We start from the raw sequence: 24,237 nt of genomic DNA on the forward strand, positions 1-24,237 counted from the left end.
ATATTCCATCTGTTTAGTTGCCTCACCAATTCTGATTTTTAAAGTATGTCAGGGTGCTTTCCTGCAAGGACCAGCACAACCACTCTTTGTATGGGCATGAAAGTGTTGCCACATACTTGAGTAATGAAGACCTAGACCTGGGTGTGCAGAGCACAATTTCAAAATCTGAAGATAATACAAAACTTGGAAATATGGTTAACTGTGAGAAGGGTGGTGATAGACTTCAAGAGGACATAGACAGACTGGTGGAATTGGCAGGCACGCGGCATATAAAATTTAATGTAGAGAAGTGTGAAGTGATACATTTTGGTAGGAAGGAGGAAGAGAGGCAATATAACAGGATATAATTCTAATGGGGTTTCAGGAGCAGAGGAACCTGAGGGTATATATGCACAAATCATTGAAGGTGACAGGTCAGAATGCGAAAGAGGTTAATAAGGCATACTGGATCCAGGGCTTTATAAATAGTGGCACAGAATATGAAAGGAAGGAAATTATGGTAATCTATATAAAACACTGGTTCAGTTGCAAATGGAGTGTTGTATCCAATTCTTGCCATTACAATTTAGGAAGGATGTGAAAGTATTGGAGAGGATGGGGAAAAGATTGACGAACATGGCTCCGGGGATGAGACATGTCAGTTGTGTGAATAGATTGGCAAAGCTGGGCTGTTCTCCTTAAGAGAAGGTTGCTCAAAATCATGATGGGTCTGGACAGAGCAAATAGAGCAAAATCGTTCCCATTGACAGAAGGGTCGAGAAGCAGAGGACACAGATTTAAGGCGATTGGCAAAAGAACCAGAAGTGACATGATGAAAACCTTTACACCCCGCAGTGAGTGGTTAGGTTCTAGAATACACTGCCTGAGAGTGTGGTGGAGGCAGATTCAATCGTGGTTTTCAAAAGGTGTTTGGATAATACCTGAAGAGAAATCATTTGCGGGGTTATGAAGTTCTTCCTATAGGGAGCTGGCACGAACATGACAGGCTGAATGATCTCCTTCTGTGCTGTAATCATTTTATACTTCTATAATTCAAGGAAAACCTCTGCTTGCGTTGATGCATGGCACAATGCAGGGTGTAAACTTTTTAAAGTAGGGTGCAATTCGCAAGACTGACAAATAGCGTCAAAGAATGTATTATTATGTATTCAGTACTTTGAAAACTTGCCAGACAACTTAGCAATTATTTTTAAATTATTACATTTCGATGAAGATATATATTAATCTATACTCCTTGGATATTCTGGCAGTTTGATTTTAAACAGCGCCAATGTTGAAGATCATTTTATTGCTTTCGAGGTGAGACTGCTTTATCAATTAAAAATTATCACTGTACTAACTTTTCAGACCTGCTAGCTGCCAATAAAGTTCTTTAGAAGTAAGTGAGTAATTTTTTAATTCACATCCGAGACTATATTATGGAGGATCCTCCCATGGACTATAGCTGCTCCTTGTTCAGGTATCTATTCTAGCCTGTGTATTTTTGTGCTAAAAATCTTTGGCATGCAGGAACATCCTGTTGATATAAAAGCATGATCCAAAATTATGACAAGATTTAACATTCAAACCACTTGTGTATAACTCGGAATCTCCCAGATTTACACTTCCCATAGGTATTTTCTATACTTTTCCCCACTCCCTGCATTTTATTTCTTCCCTATTGTCAAGCGTAAATGTTTCAAATTCTTCTGGTATAAATACCAGGCATTGAGATTTGTGCCAGGATAAATGGATTCAACAGGGAACTACTTGAAGTTACCCTCTTGACCCATTCAAAACAAGGTTGTCCATGTAAGGCACAGATGCAATGAAAAGCAGAAAATGTCTGTGCAGCTTCATGGCCAAAGTTGTGCCGTATCTCCGTGAAAATACTCAAGTTTAACAAAATACTCAGAATTATTTCTAGGCACATCAATCAACAGTTCAACCTTTTGAAAAGTTGCCTTACATAACAGTTTACATTATGTACATTGCAGGCATAAAGTGCAAATCCGGTAAAGCACAAGGAAATATTATTTTCGTATTACTGTACAAGAAGTGCAAGTATCCAAGGTTAGCAGATCAAATATGGAAGCAGGCCATGTTCGAAATTAATTCAACAATTGAATGCATTCGAGGGGGAGGCGATGGCATAGTGTTATTGTCACTGGACTGGTAATCCAGAGACCCAGGATAATACTCTGGGGACCCGGGTTTAAATTCTGCCATGGAAGACAGTGGAATTTGAATTCAATAAAAATCTGGAATTAAGTCTAATGATGACCATGGAGCCATTGTCGATTGTTGTAAAAACCCATTTGGTTCACTAATGTCCTTTAGGGAAGGAAATCTGCCATCCTTACCTAGTCTAACCTACATGTGATTCCAGATCCGCAATAATGTGGTTGACTCTTAAATGCCCTCTGAACAAGGGCAATTAGGGATGGGCAATGTTGGCTGCTGAAAGCCACCTTCCTGCCCTCGCCCCTGACACCTGTCTTCCCCAACCCCCACCACACAACCCCATCCCACTTTGTCCCACGATAATCCTGAGCCTCAGCTGGGTCTATTGCTGCCAGCAGCTGCTGCTCCCATTGGTGCTGGCAGCATGAGGAGCTTCTGGCCTCTGACTTATTCAAATACATATTCTAGCCTATATATTTCTGTAGATAATCAAAAAATCCCAATCTATGCTAAAAATCTTTGGTATGCATGAATATCTTGTTGACATAAAAATGGGCAGGACTTCCACCACTGGGGACCTCAATCGCAGGGAAGTGGTGGCTGATGCTGGCTACTTAAATGTCTGAAATGCACTTGATTCCATTGGGCCTCCCCCATGGAACTGAAGAGGGTTCCCTGCCAGTTCTGTGACTGGTGGGCGAAATCCCTATTGACACCCCCAAGATTCCAATCATTGAACAGGACATTATCCTATTTTTGGCTCCACTGAAAAGGAACATACGGTGTGGCAACGTTCCTTTTTAATAAAAAAAGTTACTTCTAATATGGCACAAATTGTAGTCTTAACTATTGCCATTATATTCAAGATTGTGTACATTGCAAGAGTGTACAATGCAAATCCATTAAAGTAGATTTTATCACTTGATTATTAGTACATTGCTTGCTTTTTAATAAACAGTATGCTTTTTAATATCTCAAGCACCCACAGTATTGGCCTGGATCTTTTGAGTTTTAGATGGTCAACTTCAGTGCTTACCATTGTTATTCCTCTGATACCGAGCACAACTTCAGAAATTAGCGCTTGGGCAGATTAAGGTAGAAATCCCCGAGGTGCAGTCTGTCATTCACTGCTCTGCCATAGGCTGCAGTGTACCTCCCACCCCACCCCCAGAGCCAGCAATCACTGAAATCAGTAGATGTGGTGAGAACTTTGCCTTTTCCACTCTGACCTGGCCATTAGAATCTGGTTAAAAGTTGCACCCTGTTAAGTCAGGTGTAACTGAGATTTTAAAATGATGATTTGAATAATAACTATTTTTAAAAAAAATCTGGCTCTGAAAATGTAATTTCATATTTGAGGAGTGTTAAGTGTCTTCTCGTTATAATTAATTTTTGATTTTTTTTAAACTAAATTTAAAATAATTAAAAAAAAAACCTTTTCAAGAATATTTCAGCTTTTGTCTTCATCCCATGTGTAGGTCCCAATTTTTATCTTTCTCTTTGTAGAATTTTTAAAAAGTGGATTGACTTTAGTACTTTCATTTCCTGGTTGGTGGTTTGTGAGAATTCTTTAACGTGATTTGGCTGCTTGGACAGCTTGAGGATATCACTGCTGCTCCATGGTGGGAACCCCCATTAAGGAATGCTGCCCAGCAAGAGGAGGTAAGTCCCCTTGCTGGAGAGGCAGCCAGAAGAAAACCTTGCCGAGAGATCAAGGTCAGCAACGCACGTCCTTGCTTCACTGCTGACCACGGGGCCATTGTTTGCTTTCTTGTTACTTTTGTTCTTTCACACAATTCTTTAGTTAATGTCACCTGCTATTGTTAACTTACTGCCCTCCAACCATCTCCATCCAATGCGTCTAATCTCTCCTTATTTTAATGTGCATTAACTTTGTCACAAGCTTCTTATGTGGTACCTTCACTGTTTTTTTTGAAATTCTATATAAATATAACCATTGTTTCGCGTTTATTTGTTGTTCAACCGGTCAGCAGGTTAATATGGCAATTACAGATTTTGTGACAACAGTAAATATTTTCTGCCACTTTAAACTTGAGTGGATTTTGCAGTGAAAAGTCCTATAAGCTTAATTCTGCACCTCATCCAGTTGCTTTAGGCTTCTAAACCTGCAGATTCCGACTGAGTTCCCCTGCTTGTTTATGCAAAAAAAGAACAATGGAAGGGAAAATTTAGTGGAAAAACTAAATGAAGAAATAGTTTTAAACCAGATTGGAATGTACTTTGCATATTGGTGTCAGCATGGCTCAGTTGGTAGTACTCTCATTTCTGCAACACAAGATTTTCAGGTTCAATTCCCACTCGAGGGCTTGATCACAAAACTCAAGGCTGACATTCCAGTGCAGTACTGAGGGAGTGCTGCACTGTCAGTGGTGCTATCTTCTGGATGGTTAAACCAAGGCCCTGTCTGCTTTCAAAGATCCCATGGGGCTACATTGAAGAAGGGCAGGGCTATTAACCCTGAAGTCTAGGCCAATATTTATCCATGAATCAACATCGCAAATTCAGATTATCTGGTCATTATCACATTGCAGTTTGTAGATGTTTGCTGTGCACAAATTGGCTGCCATGTTTCCTAAATTACAACAGTGACTACATTCTCAAGAAGTACTTTATTGGCTGTAAAGTGCTTTGACTTGTCCAGTAGTTATGAAAGGCAAATATATAAATGCAAGTCTTTCTTTTTTTGAATTTAGAGTAACCACTGGAAAAAAATCAAATCTTTGATTTTGACAAAATCCTGATTATTAAAATATTGTGCATGTGTGAGGAAAGCTTCCAGTCTGAATGGGTGAAGTCAAGTTGCAGAAACTATTAAATACTTTTATGTGCTACCTCATTACACTGTCTGTAGCAAAATAAACACAATGTACAGCACCATGACATACACAACTGGTTTGTTAAACAAATATACAACATGGGCATAGGCTGGTGTATGCAACAGACACAACTGCACAATGTTTTGCTGCAACTCTTGATCAGAGACATATTCACATTTATTCTGATCAGGCGTACTTCATTAAGTGGGCACTTATGCTCATTTTCAGGGTTGGGAATCTAGCAGTCACACTATTAGAAATATGATACAGTGTGAGGGTAGGGTAATTTTATTTGGGGCAGAAGCTTACTTTATTGAAGGAGAGAGATTGCGAGGGAAGAGACTATGCATGTGGATGAATTTACCCGAGGCAGATCTGCTGATACAAAAGTGATTATATGCATGCGGACTGGTGGCTGATGTCATTAGTGTCAGACCACATCATTTACGCAGCTTGGCTACTAGAATAAAACCGTGCATTAAGGCTATTTTAATTCAGTAGACAGCAACATAGAGAAGTAAGCATATTATTTTTACAACTATCTGGAGCCAGTAAAAAAAAATACCACAAACCCTTAAATATTTCAGGGATTAAATTCTCGCACAACTTCCTGCTTTGTAATCACCTCCCTATTGAAATAGAAGTTTGATCAAAAATATGTAAATATTTCACTTGCTGGGAAAGCTCAAGTTTGAAGCATGCAGTTTTTTTTAAAACTAGAGACACACCCAGCTCCAGTCGCCCGAAACATTGCATTATGAATAGAATGAGAATGTTAAGTAAATTTTGTAACATTACACAGCTGCAAAAATAAATATTTTACTTAATCCTATCAGTCAGCTATTTCTGCAAGTACTTCTCTGTACGAGGTAACTGAAGAAATGAAGGACTGAATTGCAAAGTCAACACCATGTGTTTTCATGTTTGGCAATAAGTTTCAATGCAGCCTAGACGGATTCCGAATTATCAATTTAATGCTAAGTTTACATTGCCAGTTTGTCAATGTTGGCAGTTTTGCCTCCTATAGCAAATTAAACTCACAAGCTGTCAAAGTCGAATTATTAATGATGCAGAAGTAATTACCATATTGTGACATCGCAGTAGTGCTTCACCAGAACAAATTGATCCTACACAACACATTATAATGGCCTTGTGGTCTGCTAATCATGGTACAGTAAATGGATATTCATCAGTTTGTCCATTTTAATATTACTCCTCTTTGGCTCTGACAATACCACAGACTAACCAATCATCAAATTTTCCCTCCCAGTGTCTCTCATTTACTCCTAAAACTGTTTAACCCCTAGTTTGAGACATGGGTCCATGGGTTAATATGGGCATCTTAACGCTCCAGGGGGGTGATAAATTAAGATTCAGTTATAGCGCCAAATACAAAAGGTTGAATTTTCAGCCTCTGCCAGGGCTGGGACCAGAGGAGGGCGGGCATGGAATTTCATGCCATCAGCCTGCATGCAAGTTCCCTGGCCATCCTTAACCCAGGCCATTTTCGCACAGATGGAACACTGGGGCTGTGTGGAGTGGGGGTTGGCAGGGGGCTGGCGGTGGCAGTGGGACATTGGTGCAGGGGGACAGAAGGCAGGACCTTTTGGCAAGTGGCAGGTATCCAATGAAGACAGCTAATGGGCTATTAAGGCTTATTAAAGGAAGATGACTGAGATTTTTCAGTCAGTCAGTCTCTAGGTTCCCGAAGGCAATAGGAGTCAGTTTAGCTGCCGTGGCAACCCCCCCGCCCCCCAGCAGCATTCTGAGGGGCCTGTATTCCTTGCAGGCCTAGAAGCCTTCCCTGCCTGCCTGGCTGCAGCAGCAGCGGAAGGCTGCCCTGTGAAAAGGATACCCCCTGTCCAACGCCTCTGTAGAGTCGTGGCCCAGCTGTAAAGGCCGTTTTTCATTCAAAGCTTGGAAATGTTGGACATTCATTTTGAAGTGCCCTTCACTTAACGGCCATGATATCCTGCTGCTGCTTTAAGTCTGGAAGGCCTCTGATTGGCCCACCAGCTTCAAGAGCCCATCCCCCATCCTTAATTGAACGATGAGCACACCTCCTGGCCATTAATTGGCCGTCTCAGGGGAAATCACATTGCGTGGCCATTAACCCAGCGAATGTGAGCTTCTGACCCCCATTTGGGCCTGATGCCAGGGTTCGGAAACCGGCAGGGAAAGTCCTGCCCAAAGTGTAGAATCTATGGGCAGAACGTCAGGTGGGGTTGTACCCGACCCGAACGAGGGTAAAATGACGCGTGATGACGTTGGGCAAGCGTCCCGACGTCGCTGTGCACTCGCACGATATTTCGGTCAGCAGGCGCGCGTGGGAGTCAGCGGCGTGCCCGCCGACAATTAAGTGGCCTATTAAGGCCATTAATCAATTAATTGATTAGAAGTTTTCGCTGCCTGTCCAACCATTCTGTTGGCGGGTGAGCGAAAAGGCCAAGCGGCCGTTGCATTTTCCACGGGAAATTCACGGGCGGGATGAAGTTTCAACATGTCTGTGCTCATGTGACAGGTTTTAAATATCTTTATTTTGATGGTTAAAAGTCTTCAGCTCCCCGAGGCAGCTCTGTGCCTCAGGGAGCTTTTACTGCACACACTCGCATGCATGCACCAACTTCAGTGCTCACGCTCCTCCTGCCCCTGCCCCTGCCCCTGGCAGCGCTGAGCGCTGCAGCGCGCCACTCACGTTGGCTGGCCATTAAGTGTGAAATGGCAGACAGGGCCCGATCGTGGGCGGCGGTCGGCTTTGTGACCGCTCCTGGGCCCGCCCACTGCGCCCGACAAGGGCAAAATTCTGCCCTATGCCTGAAGTTTAGGCCCAGTATCCTCGGGGAGAAAAAAAATCCTTTTTCACTAGCTATATATTGCCAAGGGTAAGTTGCAAATAATTTGTATAAATTTTACACTAATTACGGGAATGGCTCCAAAATAAATTGCAGGATGATCAAAGTCCCTTCAGATTATACAAAATGGTGCAAGTTAAATAGGGATTTAGAGTCATAATGGCTCCATCTCGATGAGACTGGAACTGTCAGCTTTAGAAACATTGCATTATGCAGTAGCTACACTCGTAATAGATATTCCTAAATATTGCTATATTCTGTTCTGCCTTAAATCAATTTCTGTAGGAAAAAAGCAGTTAAAAGTTATGAAATTATACCTCAAACATGAGAACAAATGCTGAAGAATTTACTTCCATGTCAACAGTGAAAACAGTAAGCACCATTAGGAAATTATTAGAATTAAAATCTGACAAGTCTCCAGGACCCAATGGCCTGCATCCTAGACTCTTAACGAAGTGGCTGTGGATGCATTGATTGTAATTTTCCAAAATTCTCTAGATTTTGGAAAGGTGCCATCAGATTGGAAATTAGCAAATATAACTCCTCTATTCAAGAAAGGAAGGAGACAGAAAGCAGGAAACTACAGGCCAGGGAAAATGCTAGAATCTATTATTAGGGAGGTAGAAAATCTTAATGCAATCAGGCAGAGTCAACATGGATTTATGAAAGGGAAATTATGTATGTCTAATTTATTAGAGTTTTTTGAGCAAGTAACAAGCAAGGTAGAGAAAGGGGAACCTGTAGATGTGGCGAACTTGAATTTCCAAAAGGCATTTGATAAGGTGCCACATCAAAGGTTACTATACAAAATAAGAGCTAACAGGAAGCAGGGAATAGGAATACATAGGTCATTTTCAGGTTGGCAAACTACAACTAGTGGAGTGCCATAGGGATCAGTGCAGGGCCTCAACTATTTACAATCTATACCAATGACCTGGATGAAAGAACGGAATGTATAGTTGCTAAATTTGCTGATAATACAAAGATAGGTAGGAGAGTAGATTATGAAGAGAACATAAGGAGTCTGCAAGGGGATACAGATAGGTTAAGTGAGTGGGAAAAAATTGGCAGATGGAGTATAATGTGGGAAAATGGGAACTTGCCCACTTTGGCAGGAAAAATGGAAAAGCAATGTATTATTTAAATGGAGGGAGATTGCGGAACTCTGCAGTACTGGGAGATCTGGGTGTCCTGGTACATGAATCGCAAAAAGTTGGTATGCAGGTACAGCAAGTGATTAGGAAAGCAAATGGAATATTAGCGTTCATTGCAAGTGGAATCAAATATAAAAGTAGGGAAGTTTTGTTATAGTTGCACAGGGCATTGGTGAGGCCATCTGGATTACTGTGTTCAGGTTTGGTGCCCCCGCTTAAAGGCTTCAATTGGCAGGGAGCAGGAAGGCCATCCACGGGCCTTCCCACCATGGACTTAAATCATGGCAGTGGCGGGAAGGTGGTGGGGTCTCCGCTTGTTACCAAACTCGCCACAGGGGAGGGCATTCAATTCTGCCCTAACTGTGAAACAGTTTCCCCATTCTGTATATCAGTCGCGTTTTATTAAAAATCCAATTACTGGTTTTATTGCAACTGTAAAAGCAAATCTTTAAAGCAGGCATAACATTCACACTTTCAATTTATGCTATCATGTGTCACCCTAACTAGATACAGTTTTTACTCATAACTTCCCAAACTTCTACAAAAAAAAAATTTCGTACTAAAAATTACAGACTGTCTCAAGTCTGTTTTCACAATTCACTTGTGCAGCGCCACCCACAGGGCAGAATTTTACGTTCAGTGTGCGGGCTCACACCTGACATGCCCGATTGTACTATGACATGCGATGATGTTGGCCGTGCATCCTGATGTCATCGCGCACTCGTTAGATATTTCGTCTAGCGGGTGCGCGCCAGAGTCGGCTGCGTGCCCACCGATAATTGAAAGGCCTATTAAGGCCATTAACTAGCTAATTAAAATCAAATGAACGCTGCCCATCCATCCTTAACAGTTGGCGGGCAGGGGAAAAGACCAAGTGACCTTTACATTTTTTTTAGGAAACCTCATCCACAGGCGAGATGAGGTTTCCTAAAGCAAATAAAAATAAAGCTTTTAGTTAATGTTTGAATTAAAAACATGTCCCAGCTCATGTGACAGAGTCACATGAGGGGGCATGATTTTTTTTCCAAATTTTTACTGTCTTAATGAATTTTTTTAAACAGCGCTTCAATCTCCCCGAGGCAGCTATGTGCCTCAGAGAGACTGAAGTGCTCTTTTGCGCGCTCGCCCGACGGAGAGAAAAATTCTGGCCATAGTTTCTGCTGGGAGGTGGATGTCCTTCAGAAAACGGTTTCATTTTGCCTATTTTTTTTTTTGGGTTCGTACAGCTAGACACCAAAATGCTGACGGAGGGCAGGATTTGTTACCTGGAGGTAACCAGGCGAAAAATTCCACTCCCTGGCTGGCTGTGGGATTGACACACTCTGCAGAAGGAAGTTGCTGCTATTCTGGGTGCATCGGTTGGGGAATTCCATAGGTAAATAACAAAGCAAATCCTGTTGACCATAATCCTCATTTTTTGCGTAGCAATACCTCACACCAGTTGCAAATACCTCTGAGCAGCTCTTTGTTAATGGGTATCTTCCAAACCTCAAATACCAAGCAGCTCCACAACATAGTTTGCAGCTATCTTTTGGTATAAATCCAAAGTTTGCTCTCTCAAGATGTTTAGCTGAATCTTTAATCAGGCAGGAAAAAAAATCCTCCTTAGAGGGCGGCATTTGACGTCAGTCAATATGCAAAACAAAACTGGAGTTATTCCAGCATCTTATCTCACAACAGTAATGTCACAAAGAGCTTCGTACAATTAGATTTATGAACAAACACATGAACATATGAATTAGCAGCAGGAGTTATTGTTTTATCCTCACCGTTTATCCTATTTTCAATCTTTTTTCCCACCACCGTCCCCTCCCCCCACTCCACCCCCACAAGGGCCATCTATCACTTGTACATACTGTTCTTTCCAGGCTGCTTACCCTTGTCCTGCCATTATCACATTCTGCTTTCTGATCTTAATGCCATCATCAGCACCTCCTTTAGCCAGTAACACTAGTATCATTAACACCCCTTTGTCCTTTTGTCCATGACATCTCTGGCAATCTCTCCTTTGCCTCCACCGGTCTTCTGGTCTTCTATCCAGCTTCACCTGCTCCACCCTCCTTCAACAGTATAAATTTCATTACATTTTTACTTCTCTTTAGCTCTGAAGAAGAGTCACAAGGGCTTGAAACATTAACTGTTCTTTTTTCTCTCCACAGATGCTGTTAGACCTGCTGAGTTTTTCCAGCATTTTCTGTTTTTGTTTCAGATTTCCAGCATCTGCAGTATTTTGCTTTTATTTAAGAGATGAATCAAGATTGTTGGGCCCTTTTGACCGAGGGAAGGACCTCCTCGTTTCTTTTAAAAGCTCCCTGCTAGGATCTCCAGTGTTTCCCTTAACTGACTTACATGATTAGAGTATTGCATGCCATTTAAAAGACGACAAATTTGTACCATGCAGCATTGCTGCTCTACTAATGTCATGCACCAGCACAAATGAGGTGCTTGGGCCCAGCACAACCTTCTGATAAAGAGATCACGGGTCAACTGAACCCAATTGATGTACTGCAAGTCTGTCTATAGAATTATGCTATCAATGTATTCCTCTTATTAAAATAAATTTATGTCTTCCTTCATTAGAAACAGATAAAGACATGGAAACTACAACAATTATACATTTCAGGACTGAAGCAGGACTTTGAAACTAAATAAAATGTGATCTTACAGAAATAGAAGACAGAATTTTGAGCCCCCACTGTGGCCCGAAACAGAGGTGGGAAAGTGCTAAAATTAGCGCCACTAACCTGCGTGCCGGTTCCCTAGCTCCATTCTGCACCCCCCCACCACCTCCTCCCCGCTTCCAGAGGCGGGATGGAGTGGGGGTGGGGGTGGTGACAGGGTTACCTGCCCACAAGAGGAGGGTAGCTAATTGTACTAGCTAATGGCCACTTTAAGGTCAATTGTTAGAGGTGGACTGGGATTATACAGTTTGCCTGTAGGGAGCTGACCGAGAGGCACCACTCCAGGCAGGCTTAGAGGCCTTCCTTGCCACAGTGGTGGCCTAGCTACAAAGGCAGCTTTTTATTTTAAACTTGAAAAATTTGGAGATTTGGCATCCTGCTGCTTTCAAGTTGGAGGGCCTCCTATTGGTCCTCCAGCTTTGAATGGCCACCCACCATCCTTAATTGAACAGTGAGCCCAACTTCATGCCATTAATTGACCAGTTCAGGGAAAATCACAATTGAGTGACTTTCCCACACAATGGGGGCTTCTGACCTCCCATTTGAGACTGATGGTTGGGTTCAGATCGTGCAAGAAAATTCTGGCCATCGAAAATTCTGCTCACTTTAAAAATTCATAAACATTGAGTGAAAATAATGCCCATTACAGATTATGAAAATTGTATGACAAAATCTAAATTTTCCCGTACTCTCTCTCTTTATACTGCATTATTTCATGGGGCACGTGTACTAAAAGCTCAATTAAATGCCGAGGTGCCATCCTCACTTGGTCTGTCCAACATTTGGCTCCAGACCCACAGCAGTGTGGTTGACACTTAAATGCCCTCTGAACAAGGGCAATTAGGGATGAGCAATAAATGCTGACCTAGCCAGCGACGCCCACATCCCATGAACAAATAAATTTAAAAAAAAACAACAGAAAACACACTGCAGTCTGTATTGACACTACACAACTAGAGTGGAGCATGGGTCTGAATGTATGATCCTCATTTATGTAATATATTACATATATCATCATGGAATACCATAGATAGAATTACATTGTAATACAGAGCACCTTTTCAAATTTAATTGCCTAATCATTCATCTGATAAAAGTACTCCTGTCTGCGAGAATTTAACCCAGCAAGGAAGTGTGTACCTTACTGGAAGTTTAGATTCTGATCAAACCCTTGTTAGTTTCTACAATGGATTGATGGTGAAATCTATACTGAAAAGGCTCCTTTCCTGATCTTTGCAGACTTAACAGAAAGGTATCACAGCAGCTGGTTCAGTTAGTCTGCTTCCAGGGTGTTTGGGAGACGATACCTTCCCTTCCCTGCTAAACAGTGCTTTTCCATATTTTCTTACACTTACATTCAAAGTACAAACCTTACTATTACTGTGTTTAGCTACGCAAGCCTTGAAAGCCAGGCACTCCACTCATTCAAAATACACTCCTTTAAGAGGGTGACAGCAAGCAGCACTATTGGATTGTGTACTGTATTACCCACTGCTGGTAGGAAAGTGGTACTTCATCAACAAGAGTTCCTGCTTTTTTAGGTGAACAAACTTAAAGAAGGTAATAAATATCTTTTAAAGCGGAGGGGAAATTTCAGGTTTTTACTACTGGTATCTAAAGTTTGAAACTATGAAAATTGTAACATAAAAAAAGTCACTTTTTTATGTTTAAATGACTTTGGTGGCAGCCACATTTGCTAAAACTTAAATCTTGTTTAAGGCAAGAAAAAAATTAAAATTATTTCAATATGTGTAGATTCAAGCAGGGCAATAAATAGCTACCACTAGACGTTGGCCAATTCAGGTTCAAAGGGCCTTACAATCACAATCATAATTGAACAAATTACTTTGCTACTTGGACTCTTGCGATCAACAAGATCATAAAACCTACTAATCATAAAACACGCTCAAAAAACTGACGATTTGAAGCGGGGTTTAGCAATCATTTAAAATAGCAATTCTTCTGATGTGTTAGGCTGATTATCATTTTAGTACAGGAGTTTGGCAAAATCCTGGCAACATGACTGCATAATGCATGTGACTAGGCTCATCTCATTTTGAAAAAGTGAGGAAGAATGAGATGGACAGGAGGACCGTCGGAGTCAGGCCTCACTATGAACTGGCGTCGGTCCAGTTCAGTTTTGTTCAGAGGAATCCATGTGTGCCCGGAGCTTATAACGCACTGTGAACACAGCATCGATTTAAGAATTTTAATATGAACTGAAGTACATCTATAGGTGCCATACTCGCAAAGTTGAAGGTCATTTACCTGGATTCCACATTAACTGGCACTCCACACTGCATCTGCAAATCTTTATCCGACTATTTGAAACAGCAACAGGCCAGAAAACTGTCATGCTCCACCATTACTCTGTGTGACACTGAATAGTGGTGCAAGTGAGGCCATTCAACATGTTCAAATCCCCCGAGTCAGCAGCAGGTCATGCTGGACTTTTCTATAGGACTATTCAGAGGGCTCCCTGTGACTTAACAACCTGCTGAGGTCATCCAGGCCTCTTACTCCTTTGCTGACAATCACAGTGCTGATTGAGACAATTTTCTCAACAGTAAACTGGGTGAAGAAAGCCATAAATGTTGCTCACACCAATTTATCAGGTAGGGAGGATACATAGGGCTTTTTGTTCTCTTATGAAGAAGCACTATACAATAAAACAAACTGCAGAGATAAAGGGGGGGAAGGCAACTAACCCACTCATAGGAGGACAGTTGTCAGTTTAAATATTGTAAGGATGCATGTCTCATATTTAACCAGTGTTTTAAAATTTAAACCTGATTGGCTGAGTTTTCCTGGATTTGCGAAACGTGCTAGCTGAGAGAAGGCAAACACTGCTGGTTCCAGGAGGTCAGTGTCCTTTCACTTTTCTGTTGTAACCAGTCTTCCTTCTTCACCAATCCCACCCATTGCCTTCCCTCCCAGCCCGTCCTATTGCCTCCATTAGGCCTCTGATCACCTCCGCCTTGAATCTTCCAATCTCCTTCACAAGGCCACTGCCTCATCTCTGGCCTTTGACCTCACCCCCGCGCCCCCCTCAGATCCTGGCCTCCCCAGTTTTGTCTGGCTCTGTATCTCTTCCCCATTGCACCGACTTGCCTGATCTTTCCCAGCTTCGAACACCAATTTCCCTCCCCCATTCACCTTGTGATTTTCCACTTCCCTCCCCCTCCCCACCCTGGCTCTGGACTCAGATCCTCCCCACCCTGCAACAACTGTGGCCTCCCAATCTTCCCTGGCTGCACCCTGATGCCAAAGGCCTATGGCCAGTAGCCAGCCAGCCACTGGCTGCGAGAATCAAATGGAGGCAAATCATGCTAATCAGGCCCTGCCATTAAGTAACACAGGGCCTTCAGGGTTTCACAGTGTAAAAAACAGCAATCTCGCTCCTTCCCTGCCTCCAATTTAGCAATCAGCCCAAAACTTTTCAAAAGCCCTTGAATCTACCCAAGGGTTAACAGTAGTGACTGGACTTCCAAAATGTGGCTGACAGATGTAAGCAGATGACATTACTGAACTCACAAATGTCACTTTCCCTATTTCCACTAAAAAGGAGGAACACCCAAAAATTACTAACGAGATAAAAAAAAACAAGTACTCTTTCATATTACAGCAATTAAATTTGGGAACTGTTTATATAGTACAATGATTTCCAATGGAGTTAGTGAAAATTGCTAATAGTAACATTACTGTTCAATAGTTGCTTTAATTTTTTTGACACAATAGAAGTAAAATAATAAATTAAATCCCTCACCAATTCTTTGTATTATTAATACAAAGATGATTGAAAGGGAACAATACTTGATTAGGGGTCAGGGATCACAGGAAGATGAAAGGAGGTCACGTGGGTTTTAATGGTCATTGTCTCAGATGAAGCAAAGCAGCCGAAAAACCATTTCTGGTGAAGCATCATTACTCAGTGTGTGGATAAAGATACTTGTCCAGATCTTCCGATCTCTGGATAATCAAAGACTGAATGTACCCAGGAAGATGCGCTATGGGGCTCCTCGGAAGTCCCAATGCAATGACTTTGGGAATTGCCCGGCAAGTTTGAACTTCCGGTGAGCACTTCCCCTACTCCAAGACCTTCCATAAAAGTCTCCAACTCTGAACTAAAGTCAGAAACGTTGGACAGTTCCGACTTACTTACATGGATAGTGACCTAGGAGATATTAGATGGATAAATCCTAGTCTAACTCCTGGGCAACTATACAACAGACCCCCCCCCCCCCAACAAGTCACTCACACTGACTCCTCCGACTACCCCCTCAACACTCAAACTCTGCCCCGATTATTCCCCACAACCCAAAAACCCCCCAGACCCCACAACTCCCCCCCATTACCCCCTCAACATCCCCCGACCCGACTAGCCCCCACCACTCAACACCCCCGCTGACTCAACTCCACCACCCGACTCCCCACTGTTTAGCCCTTGCCACCCAACTTGACAACCTCTCCCAACCTGACTACCTGCCCGACCCACCTACTCACTCACCCACCTGCCATCCTTCCACCCTACCCACTTACATCCTTACCTTCTCTCCATAGCTTTTCGTAGAAGCATTGGGACATTTAAACTCTTACTTGCCAGAATAGGGCAGCTGGTGCTGTAAAAAGAGGGCATGGCTTGTCTTCCCTGGCAATCCAGCGCTACGAAGAAACAGTTCCATTTCAGGCACGCTCCGCATTTCAGGAGAAGCCGGGATTGGAAGACCCTGCCCGAAATGCAGAGCTCTGAAACGTAGGAGCAGAGTGGCAATCCGACGGGAACCGTCACTCCATGGAAGATTCGGGGCATTGTGTAGTGTGGCTTTTTGTCAACCTCGTGTGGCCTCTGCGCCAGAAATACAGGGTCACCCTGGCCACATCTATTCATACACATTTCAGTTTAACCAGCCTAAAAGCAGACAACAGGCACTGTGACAAACATGTCCTACTCAAGAGTAGGTGAAAATATCCCAAGAGTTAAGACAATTAGGTCAGAACACTCAATGGAAGGAATTCAAAAACCCTCCCATGTCTTGTGCATCATTGATACAAGTATTGAACAGATTATTGATTATTTTCCAAAACATGAACTTGCTGGGTGGAGCTAAGCAAAGAGAAGACAGACTTGTCGGGGGTACCTCAAGATATCAGGTTTTAAAATAGTTTTACCTGTGCACAGGATGGGTATAGGTTTAAAAACAAAATGTGACAGTGTAAATGCAAAAGTAACTGAGGTGTTCTGGTAAAGGAATCTGGTTATTAAAATGCAAAATGTGATTGCAGCCTTCTCATTAATGGCCTAAGATGTGCGAGTCTGACGTTCACATGCATTCCAAAAATGTTTTAATCAAGTGGATGTGGTGTTGCCATTTCTAATGGTACATTCCACTTGTTATCATCCAACCAAATTTCCCATAAAAACTTTACCCAATATCTGCAGCTCTTTTCTGGTGTCCGACAAGCTATTTGGCTGTTTGTAATAGGAATTCCAAATCCTTTTAGAATTTCATCTAGTCTTTAGTTCACGACAGTTAAATAAGCAAATCACCATGAACAAGGTGTTAGCACAACAAGGCACTGGAGGCTGAAATTTACAGGGCCTTTGGGGGTGGGAAGGCAGGCAAAATGGGAAAGTGTCCAGGGAGATGCCTGATGCCTTCGCACTGCCATGCCACTTTTCTAGAGGCAGCAAAGTTGGTGGACAGCCTACCCATCTGCAGCTCAATTGAGGCACTTAAGTGGCCACTTAAGGGCCCTCCTCACCCCCGATGTTATTTTACCAGAGGCAGAGGGACCTCTGCCTCATGGGGACATGAGGAGACCGCCAGGTAAACCTGGTGGTAGGATTGCCGACTGTGATTAAATGTATTCCTGGAGGCTTCATCACATGATTTGCCCCCACGCTCCAGCCATTAGTCAGCCAACGCATCCAGCCTTGTGACATACTGCCTTCGTAAGCCATTTGGAAAGCACAAGACTCATGCCCCAATTGGATGATGCGTGACTGTCAGCCAAACAGACTTTTTCACCCCATCTTCAATACTTTTATATCTCGTGAAGAGAAATTTTCAAAGGATTTTTAAAAATAAAAGCTATCTTTTTTAATATCCCTATATTTTTCTCCAGGGTTGCACATAGCAATGCCCCAGAAATTGATATTCAATTCCGAGAGACTCCAGGCCAATCCTGGGAGGTTGGCAACCCTACCTGGTGGCCCTCCAGTGGCTTTGGGGGGTTGCAGGGTTGGGGGAAGGAATAAGTGTGGAGAGGCTTTTGTTTGGTCCACGAAGGGGCCCACCAAAAGCAATGGCTGCCCTTGCGGCATCAATAATGCCAGCCTTCGGCGACCCCCATCCCCCACTTTCCATTACTGGCCCCGTTGCCCTGAATCTCACTTACCTGGCTGTGACGACACATGCGACCTTGTGGCCCTGCTGAGGTTCTTGAGCTGCCAGCCCCCTGGTTGGGCCAGCACTCTCGGTAGGGGGGGGGGGGAGGGGGGTGGGCCACCACCTTTAATTGGATGGTTAGCCTGGCAGTAGCCACTTAGCTGACTGCTGCCAGTAAAACGTGGTCCCGGGTCCCACTGCCTGACAAAGCAGGGTCGCCCCCACTTTCAGCCCTGATGGCAGCATCCCTGTCACCTTTGGAATATCCCCGCCTAGGAGTTTTTATAAGCAGTAGAGAATGGATATTAAAGCAATACAAAGTAAAGATTATACCAAAATTATAGTTAAGAAGAGAGAATTAAGATAATCGGGACTATTTCAACTGTAGTAGGGAAAAGAGGGGAAATTTTGAAAGTTCTGATATTCAAAATAGTGAAAACCTCTTCTGGTCGGAGAGTTGGTGATGGGAGATCATCAATTTAAAATAATTACTAAGAGAGCGAGTGGAAAGGTTAGGAGAAATTTCTTTACACAGAGAGATGTTGGAGCAGCAATAGAGAGGAGTTAAGATTAAGGCAATCATATTTTAAGGGGAAAACTGGATAAGTATTTGAAGCTAAGGAAGGGAAAGGGCGAAGGGGAGAGAGAGCAGTAAGTTTGGTTCTGGATTGCCCTAGCAAAGATTTGGCACCAACATAATGGATAGAATGAACTCCCTCTGTGAACTTTTAGAATTTTATGTTTCTCCATCCACTTCTATTCTCTATCAACCCAGAAAGCCTTTATGTAAACGGCTTTTTGGCTTGGCAATGCCATCTAACTGATACACAGCCAAAAAAGAAATCAGTTAAGCTGCTAACAAAGTAGAAATCTTCAATAAGCTCAACCACATTTGTCACTCTTAGCAACTACAGTGCTCTATAAAGCTTATGTCGTAGGGTTTATAACCCTATTGAGTGGCTTTATATTTTCCTATTTTCACTCTGGATTCTGAAGAATCCAAAGCAATGCAGAGAAGTCAACAGAATAAGGAATTCTACCATAAGCCAGCATTTAGTCTGTGCAGCATTGGACAGATATAGCCAGATCATCTCTGAACACTGGCCAACAGAGCCTAGCAAGGAGGTCTGGCAGTAGGCATTCCACAAAGTGCAAATGCCAGGAAATATGGTGGAAGCCAAGTTGACCACTTTTAAAGTTAAAACTTACTTGAAATGTAGCAATCTTGATGACCTGTCTGGCCTTGCATCAACAGTATCTCCCAATGCTGTGTCATCTTCCTCTGTTCCTGGTACATCAGAGGATCCACCTTCCTTTTCAGTCATATCTAGTGCATGACAAGAGTTATTGGTATAATTTGTTGAGTGTACCAGGATGCTTAAAAACTTAATGTAAACATTCAGTAAAGCTGAATCACTGAAGCTGGTAATATTTAACTTTCTGAGAAATTGAATAAACATGATCATCCCTCACTAAACGGTTAAATAATTAAACATATTTAAATGTATAAGCAACCAGTCACCGTTAACAAACTCAATCAATTATTTAGGAAGTTTATCAAAAAATATATTAGTCATATTCATAACAATTTAAATGTGTAATGCACAGATTTATATGCTACATAGTACATAGTTCATAGTCTCTTCAAATAAAGTTTGGTTCAGTTTGTTCTTAGGCTTAATTCCCCACACATCCCCAACCTTCTTCTCGGGTTTAGTTTTACTGTGAACTAACATCGACTTACATACTTCCAGCAGGTACCAATGGATAGTAAACAGCTGGGGATCCCCATCCCTTCCTGACCCACATAGTGTGGCCCAGTCAATAGCACATGGGCTCTGTATCAGATGATCAATGACTGAAGCCCCCCAACAACTCTGCGATTTGAGTCCATAATCGTTGCTATAACTTGGCTTAAGGAGGGGCAAAAATGGCAGCTCAACATCCCTGGATATAGAGTTTTCAGACAGGATAGGGAGGGGGATAAAAAAAGGTGGGGATGGAGCATTACTGGTTAAAGAACCAATTACAGCTGTGAGGAGGGATGATATACTAAAATGAAGCATCAAATGAGGCCATATGGGTTGAGCTCAGAAATAAAAAAGGGGCAGCCACACTGCTAGGAGTGTACTATAGACCCCCAAATAGTGGAAGAGAGTTAGAAGAGCAAACATGTAGACAGATCGCTGAAAGCAAAAACAATAGGGCAGTAATCATTGGGAACTTCAACTACCCTAATATCAATTGGGACACAAACAGTGTGAAGGGCACAATGGGCACAAAATTCTTGAACTGCATTCAAGAGAACTTTTTAGGCCAGCGCATAACAAGCCCAATAGGAGGGGTCACAATTCTAGATTTAGTTTTAGGAAATGAAGCTGGGCAAGTGGATGAAGTAGCAGTGGGGGACCATTTTGGAGATAGTGATCATAATACAGTTAGATTTAGCATCATTTTGGAAAAGGACAAAGATAGAACAGGAGTAAAAGTTCTAAATTGGGGGAAGACAAATTTTACGAAGCTCAGAGGTGAGCTGGCGAATGTGGACTGGATACAGCTATTAGAGGGAAAAACTGTCTCAATTCAGTAGGAGGCATTCAAAGGTGAGATTCCATGGGCACAGTGCAGACATATCCCCACAAAACAAATGGGTGTACAGCCAAATCTAGAGCCCCCTGGTTATCCAGAAGCATACAGGCCACGATAAAGCAGAAAAAGAAAGCTTATGACAGTCACAAAAGACTTAATATTGTAGAAAAGCTAGAGGAGTGTAGAAAGTACAAGGGTAGAGTAAAAATAGAAATTAGGAAAGCAAAGAGAGGATACAAAAAAATATTGGCAGGTAAAATCAAAGAAAACCCAAAGATGTTTTACCAGTACATTAAGAGCAGGAGAATAACTAAGGAAAGGGTAGGGTCTATCAGAGATGTACATGGTAACTTGTGCATTGATGCTGAAGATGTGAGCAGGGTTCTTAATGAGTACTTTGTCTCTGTCTTCACTAAGGAGAGGGATGATGCAGACATTCTATTTAAAAGAGGGGAAGTGTGAAACATTAGATACATTAAGCATAGTGAGAGAGGAAGTACTGGAGCAACTGACATCCTTAAAGGTGGATAAGTCACCAGGGCTGGATGGATTGTATATCAGGCTGTTAAAGGAAGCCAGGGAGGGAATAGGGGATGCTCATTTTCCAATCCTCACTAGCTAAAGTGAGGTACCAGAGGATTGGAGGTCTGCAAACGTTGTACCATTATTCAAAAAGGGTGTAAGGGATAGGCCAGAAAATTACAGACCAGTCAGTCTGAATTCAGTGGTGGGCAAATTATTGGAAAAAATTCTGAGGGACAGGATAAACTGTCACTTAGAAAGGCACAGGTTGATCAGGGACAGTCAGCATGGTTTTGTTAGGGGAAGATAGTGTCTTAATAATTTAATAGAATTTTTGAGGAGGTAACAAGGAGGAGGATAGTGCAGTGGATGCTGTCTACATGAATGTTAGTAAGGTATTTGACAAGGTCCCAAATGGCAGACTGGTCAGAAAAGTGAGATCCCATGGGATACTGGGGAAGGTGGCAAGTTGGATCCAAAATTGGCTCAGTGACAGGAAACAAAGCGTAATGGTCAATGGATGTTTTTGAGAATGGAAAATGGTTTCCAGTGGTGTTCCACAGAGCTCAGTGTTGGGCCCTTGCTGTTTGTTGTATATCACAGAATCACAGTGCAGAAGAGGCCCTTCGGCCCATCGAGTCTGCACTGACACGTGAGAAACACCTGACCTACCTACCTAATCCCATTTACCAGCACTTGGCTCATAGCCTTGAATATTATGATGTGCCAAGTGCTCATCCAGGTACTTTTTAAAGGATGTGAGGCAACCCTCCTCCACCACCCTCCCAGGCAGTGCATTCCAGACCGTCACCACCCTCTGGGTAAAAAAGTTTTTCCACACATCCCCCCTAAACCTCCTGCCCCTCACCTTGAACTTATGTCGCTGACCCTTCAACTAAGGGGAACAGCTGCTCCCTATCCACCCTGTCCATGCCCTCATAATCTTGTACACCTCGATCAGGTCGCCCCTCAGTCTTCTCTGCTCCAATGAAAACAACCCAAGTCTATCCAACCTCTCTTCATAACTTAAATGTTTGATCCCAGGCAACATCCTGGTGAATCTCCTCTGCACCCCCTCCAATGCAATCACATCCTTCCCATAATGTGGCGACCAGAACCACACACAGTACTCCAGCTGTGGCCTCACCAAGGTTCTATGTAACTCCAACATGACCTCCCTACTTTTGTAATCTATGCCTCGATTGATAAAGGCAAGTGTCCCATATGCCTTTTTCACCACCCCACTAACATGCCCCTCCGCCTTCAGAGATCTATGGACACACACGTCAAGGTCCCTTTGTTCCTCAGAACTTCCTAGTGCCATGGCGTTCATTGAATACTTCCTTGTCAAATTACTCCTTCCAAAGTGTATCTTTCACACTTTTCAGGGTTAACTTCTGCCACTTATCTGCCCATTTGACCATCCCGTCTATATCTTCCTGTAGCCTAAGACACTCAACCTCACTGTTAACCACCTGGCCAATTTTTGTGTCATCCGCAAACTTACTAATCCTACCCCCCACATAGTCATCTATGTCATTTATATAAATGACAAATAATAGGGGAACGAGCACAAATCCCTGTGGTACGCCACTGGATACTGGCTTCCAGTCACTAAAGCATCCTTCTGTCATCACCCTCTGCCTCCTACAACTAAGCCAATTTTGAATCCACCTTATCAAATTACCCTGTATCCCATGTGCCTTTGCCTTCTTTATAAGTCTCCCATGTGGGACCTTGTCAAAGGCTTTGCTGAAATCCATATAAACTACATCAACTGCACTACCCTCATCTACATACCTGGTCACCTCCTCAAAAAATTCAATCAAATTTGTTAGGCATGACCTCCCTCTGACAAAGCCATGCTGACTATCCCTGATCAAACCTTGCCTCTCCAAGTGGAGATAGATACTCTCCTTCAGAAATTTCTCCAATAGTTTCCCTACCACTGACATGAGACTCACTGGCCTGTAGTTCCCTGGCTTATCTCAACAACCCTTCTTCAATAGCGAAACCACATTAGCTGTTCTCCAGTCCTCTGGCACCTCCCCCGTGACCAGAGAGGAATTAAAAATTTGGGTCAGAGCCCCTGCTGTCTCCTCCCTTGCCTCCCTCAGCAGTCTGGGACACAAATCATCCGGACCTGGAGACTTATCCACTTTTAAGCCTGCCAACACCTCCAATACCTTGTCACTCCCTATATCAATTTGCTTAAGAGCCTCGCCGTCTCTCTCCCGGAGTTTGATACCTTCATCCTCATTCTCTTGGGTGAAGACGGACGTGAAGTATATATTCAGTGTATATTAATGATTTGGACATAAATGTGGGAGGTATGATTGGGAAATTTACAGATGACACAAAAATTGGCCGTGTAGTTGATAGTGAAGGGGATAACTGTAGACACCAGAATTATATCAATGGTTTGGTTGAGTGGGCAGAAAATGGCAAATGGAATTCAATTCGGAAAAGTGTGAGGTAATGCATTTGGGGAGGGCCAACAAAGCAAGGGGATACTCAATAAATGGGAAGTTATTGAGAGAGGTTGATGAAGTGAGAGACCTTGGAGTGCATGTCCACAGATTCCTGAAGGTGGCAGGATAGGTGGACAAGGTGGTAAGGAAAGCATATGGAATGCAATACGAGGTATTGAATACAAAAGTAGGGATATAATGATGGAACTATATAAAATGCTGGTTAGGCCAAAGATGAAATTTTCTGTACAGTTCTGTTTACCACATTACAGGAAGGACATAATTGCCTTGGAGAGAGCACAGAGAATATTTACAAGAATGTGGCCAGGGCTTGAAAATTGCAGCTATGAGGAGAGATTGGATAGGCTGGGGTTGTTTTCCTTGGAACAGAGGAGGCTGAGGGGCGACCTAATTGAGGCATACAGAATTATGAGGGGCCTAGGTAGGGTAGGTGGTAAAGTCTTGTTTCCCCTACTGAGGGGTCAATTACCAGGGGGCATAGGTTTAAGGTGATTGGTAGAAAGATTAGGGGGGACATGAGGAAAAACTTTTTCTGCGAGGGCGGTGGGTGTTTGGAAT

General features: G+C 42.8%; 1 protein-coding gene across 3 annotated transcripts in view; it reads right to left on the minus strand.

The window, feature by feature from the left end:
• casp7 (caspase 7, apoptosis-related cysteine peptidase) overlaps positions 1–24,237 on the minus strand; it is a 53,374-nt gene that overhangs the window by 18,151 nt on the left and 10,986 nt on the right. For 2 of the 3 annotated variants that reach the window (XM_078564707.1, XM_078564709.1), the window contains exons 1-2: positions 21,009–21,103; positions 19,286–19,403 (exon numbers count right to left, since the gene is read on the minus strand). In XM_078564707.1, coding sequence (XP_078420833.1) covers positions 19,286–19,403; positions 21,009–21,102 — 212 coding nt within the window. In that variant the 5' untranslated portion in view covers position 21,103. Of the gene's footprint in view, positions 1–19,285; positions 19,404–21,008; positions 21,104–24,237 lie in introns of those variants that run through there. The other variant, XM_078564708.1, reaches the window with a different exon arrangement.

The sequence above is a fragment of the Cetorhinus maximus genome, chromosome 20, assembly GCF_964194155.1.
Source record: "Cetorhinus maximus chromosome 20, sCetMax3.hap1.1, whole genome shotgun sequence".
NCBI classification, from domain to species: Eukaryota; Metazoa; Chordata; class Chondrichthyes; order Lamniformes; family Cetorhinidae; genus Cetorhinus; species Cetorhinus maximus.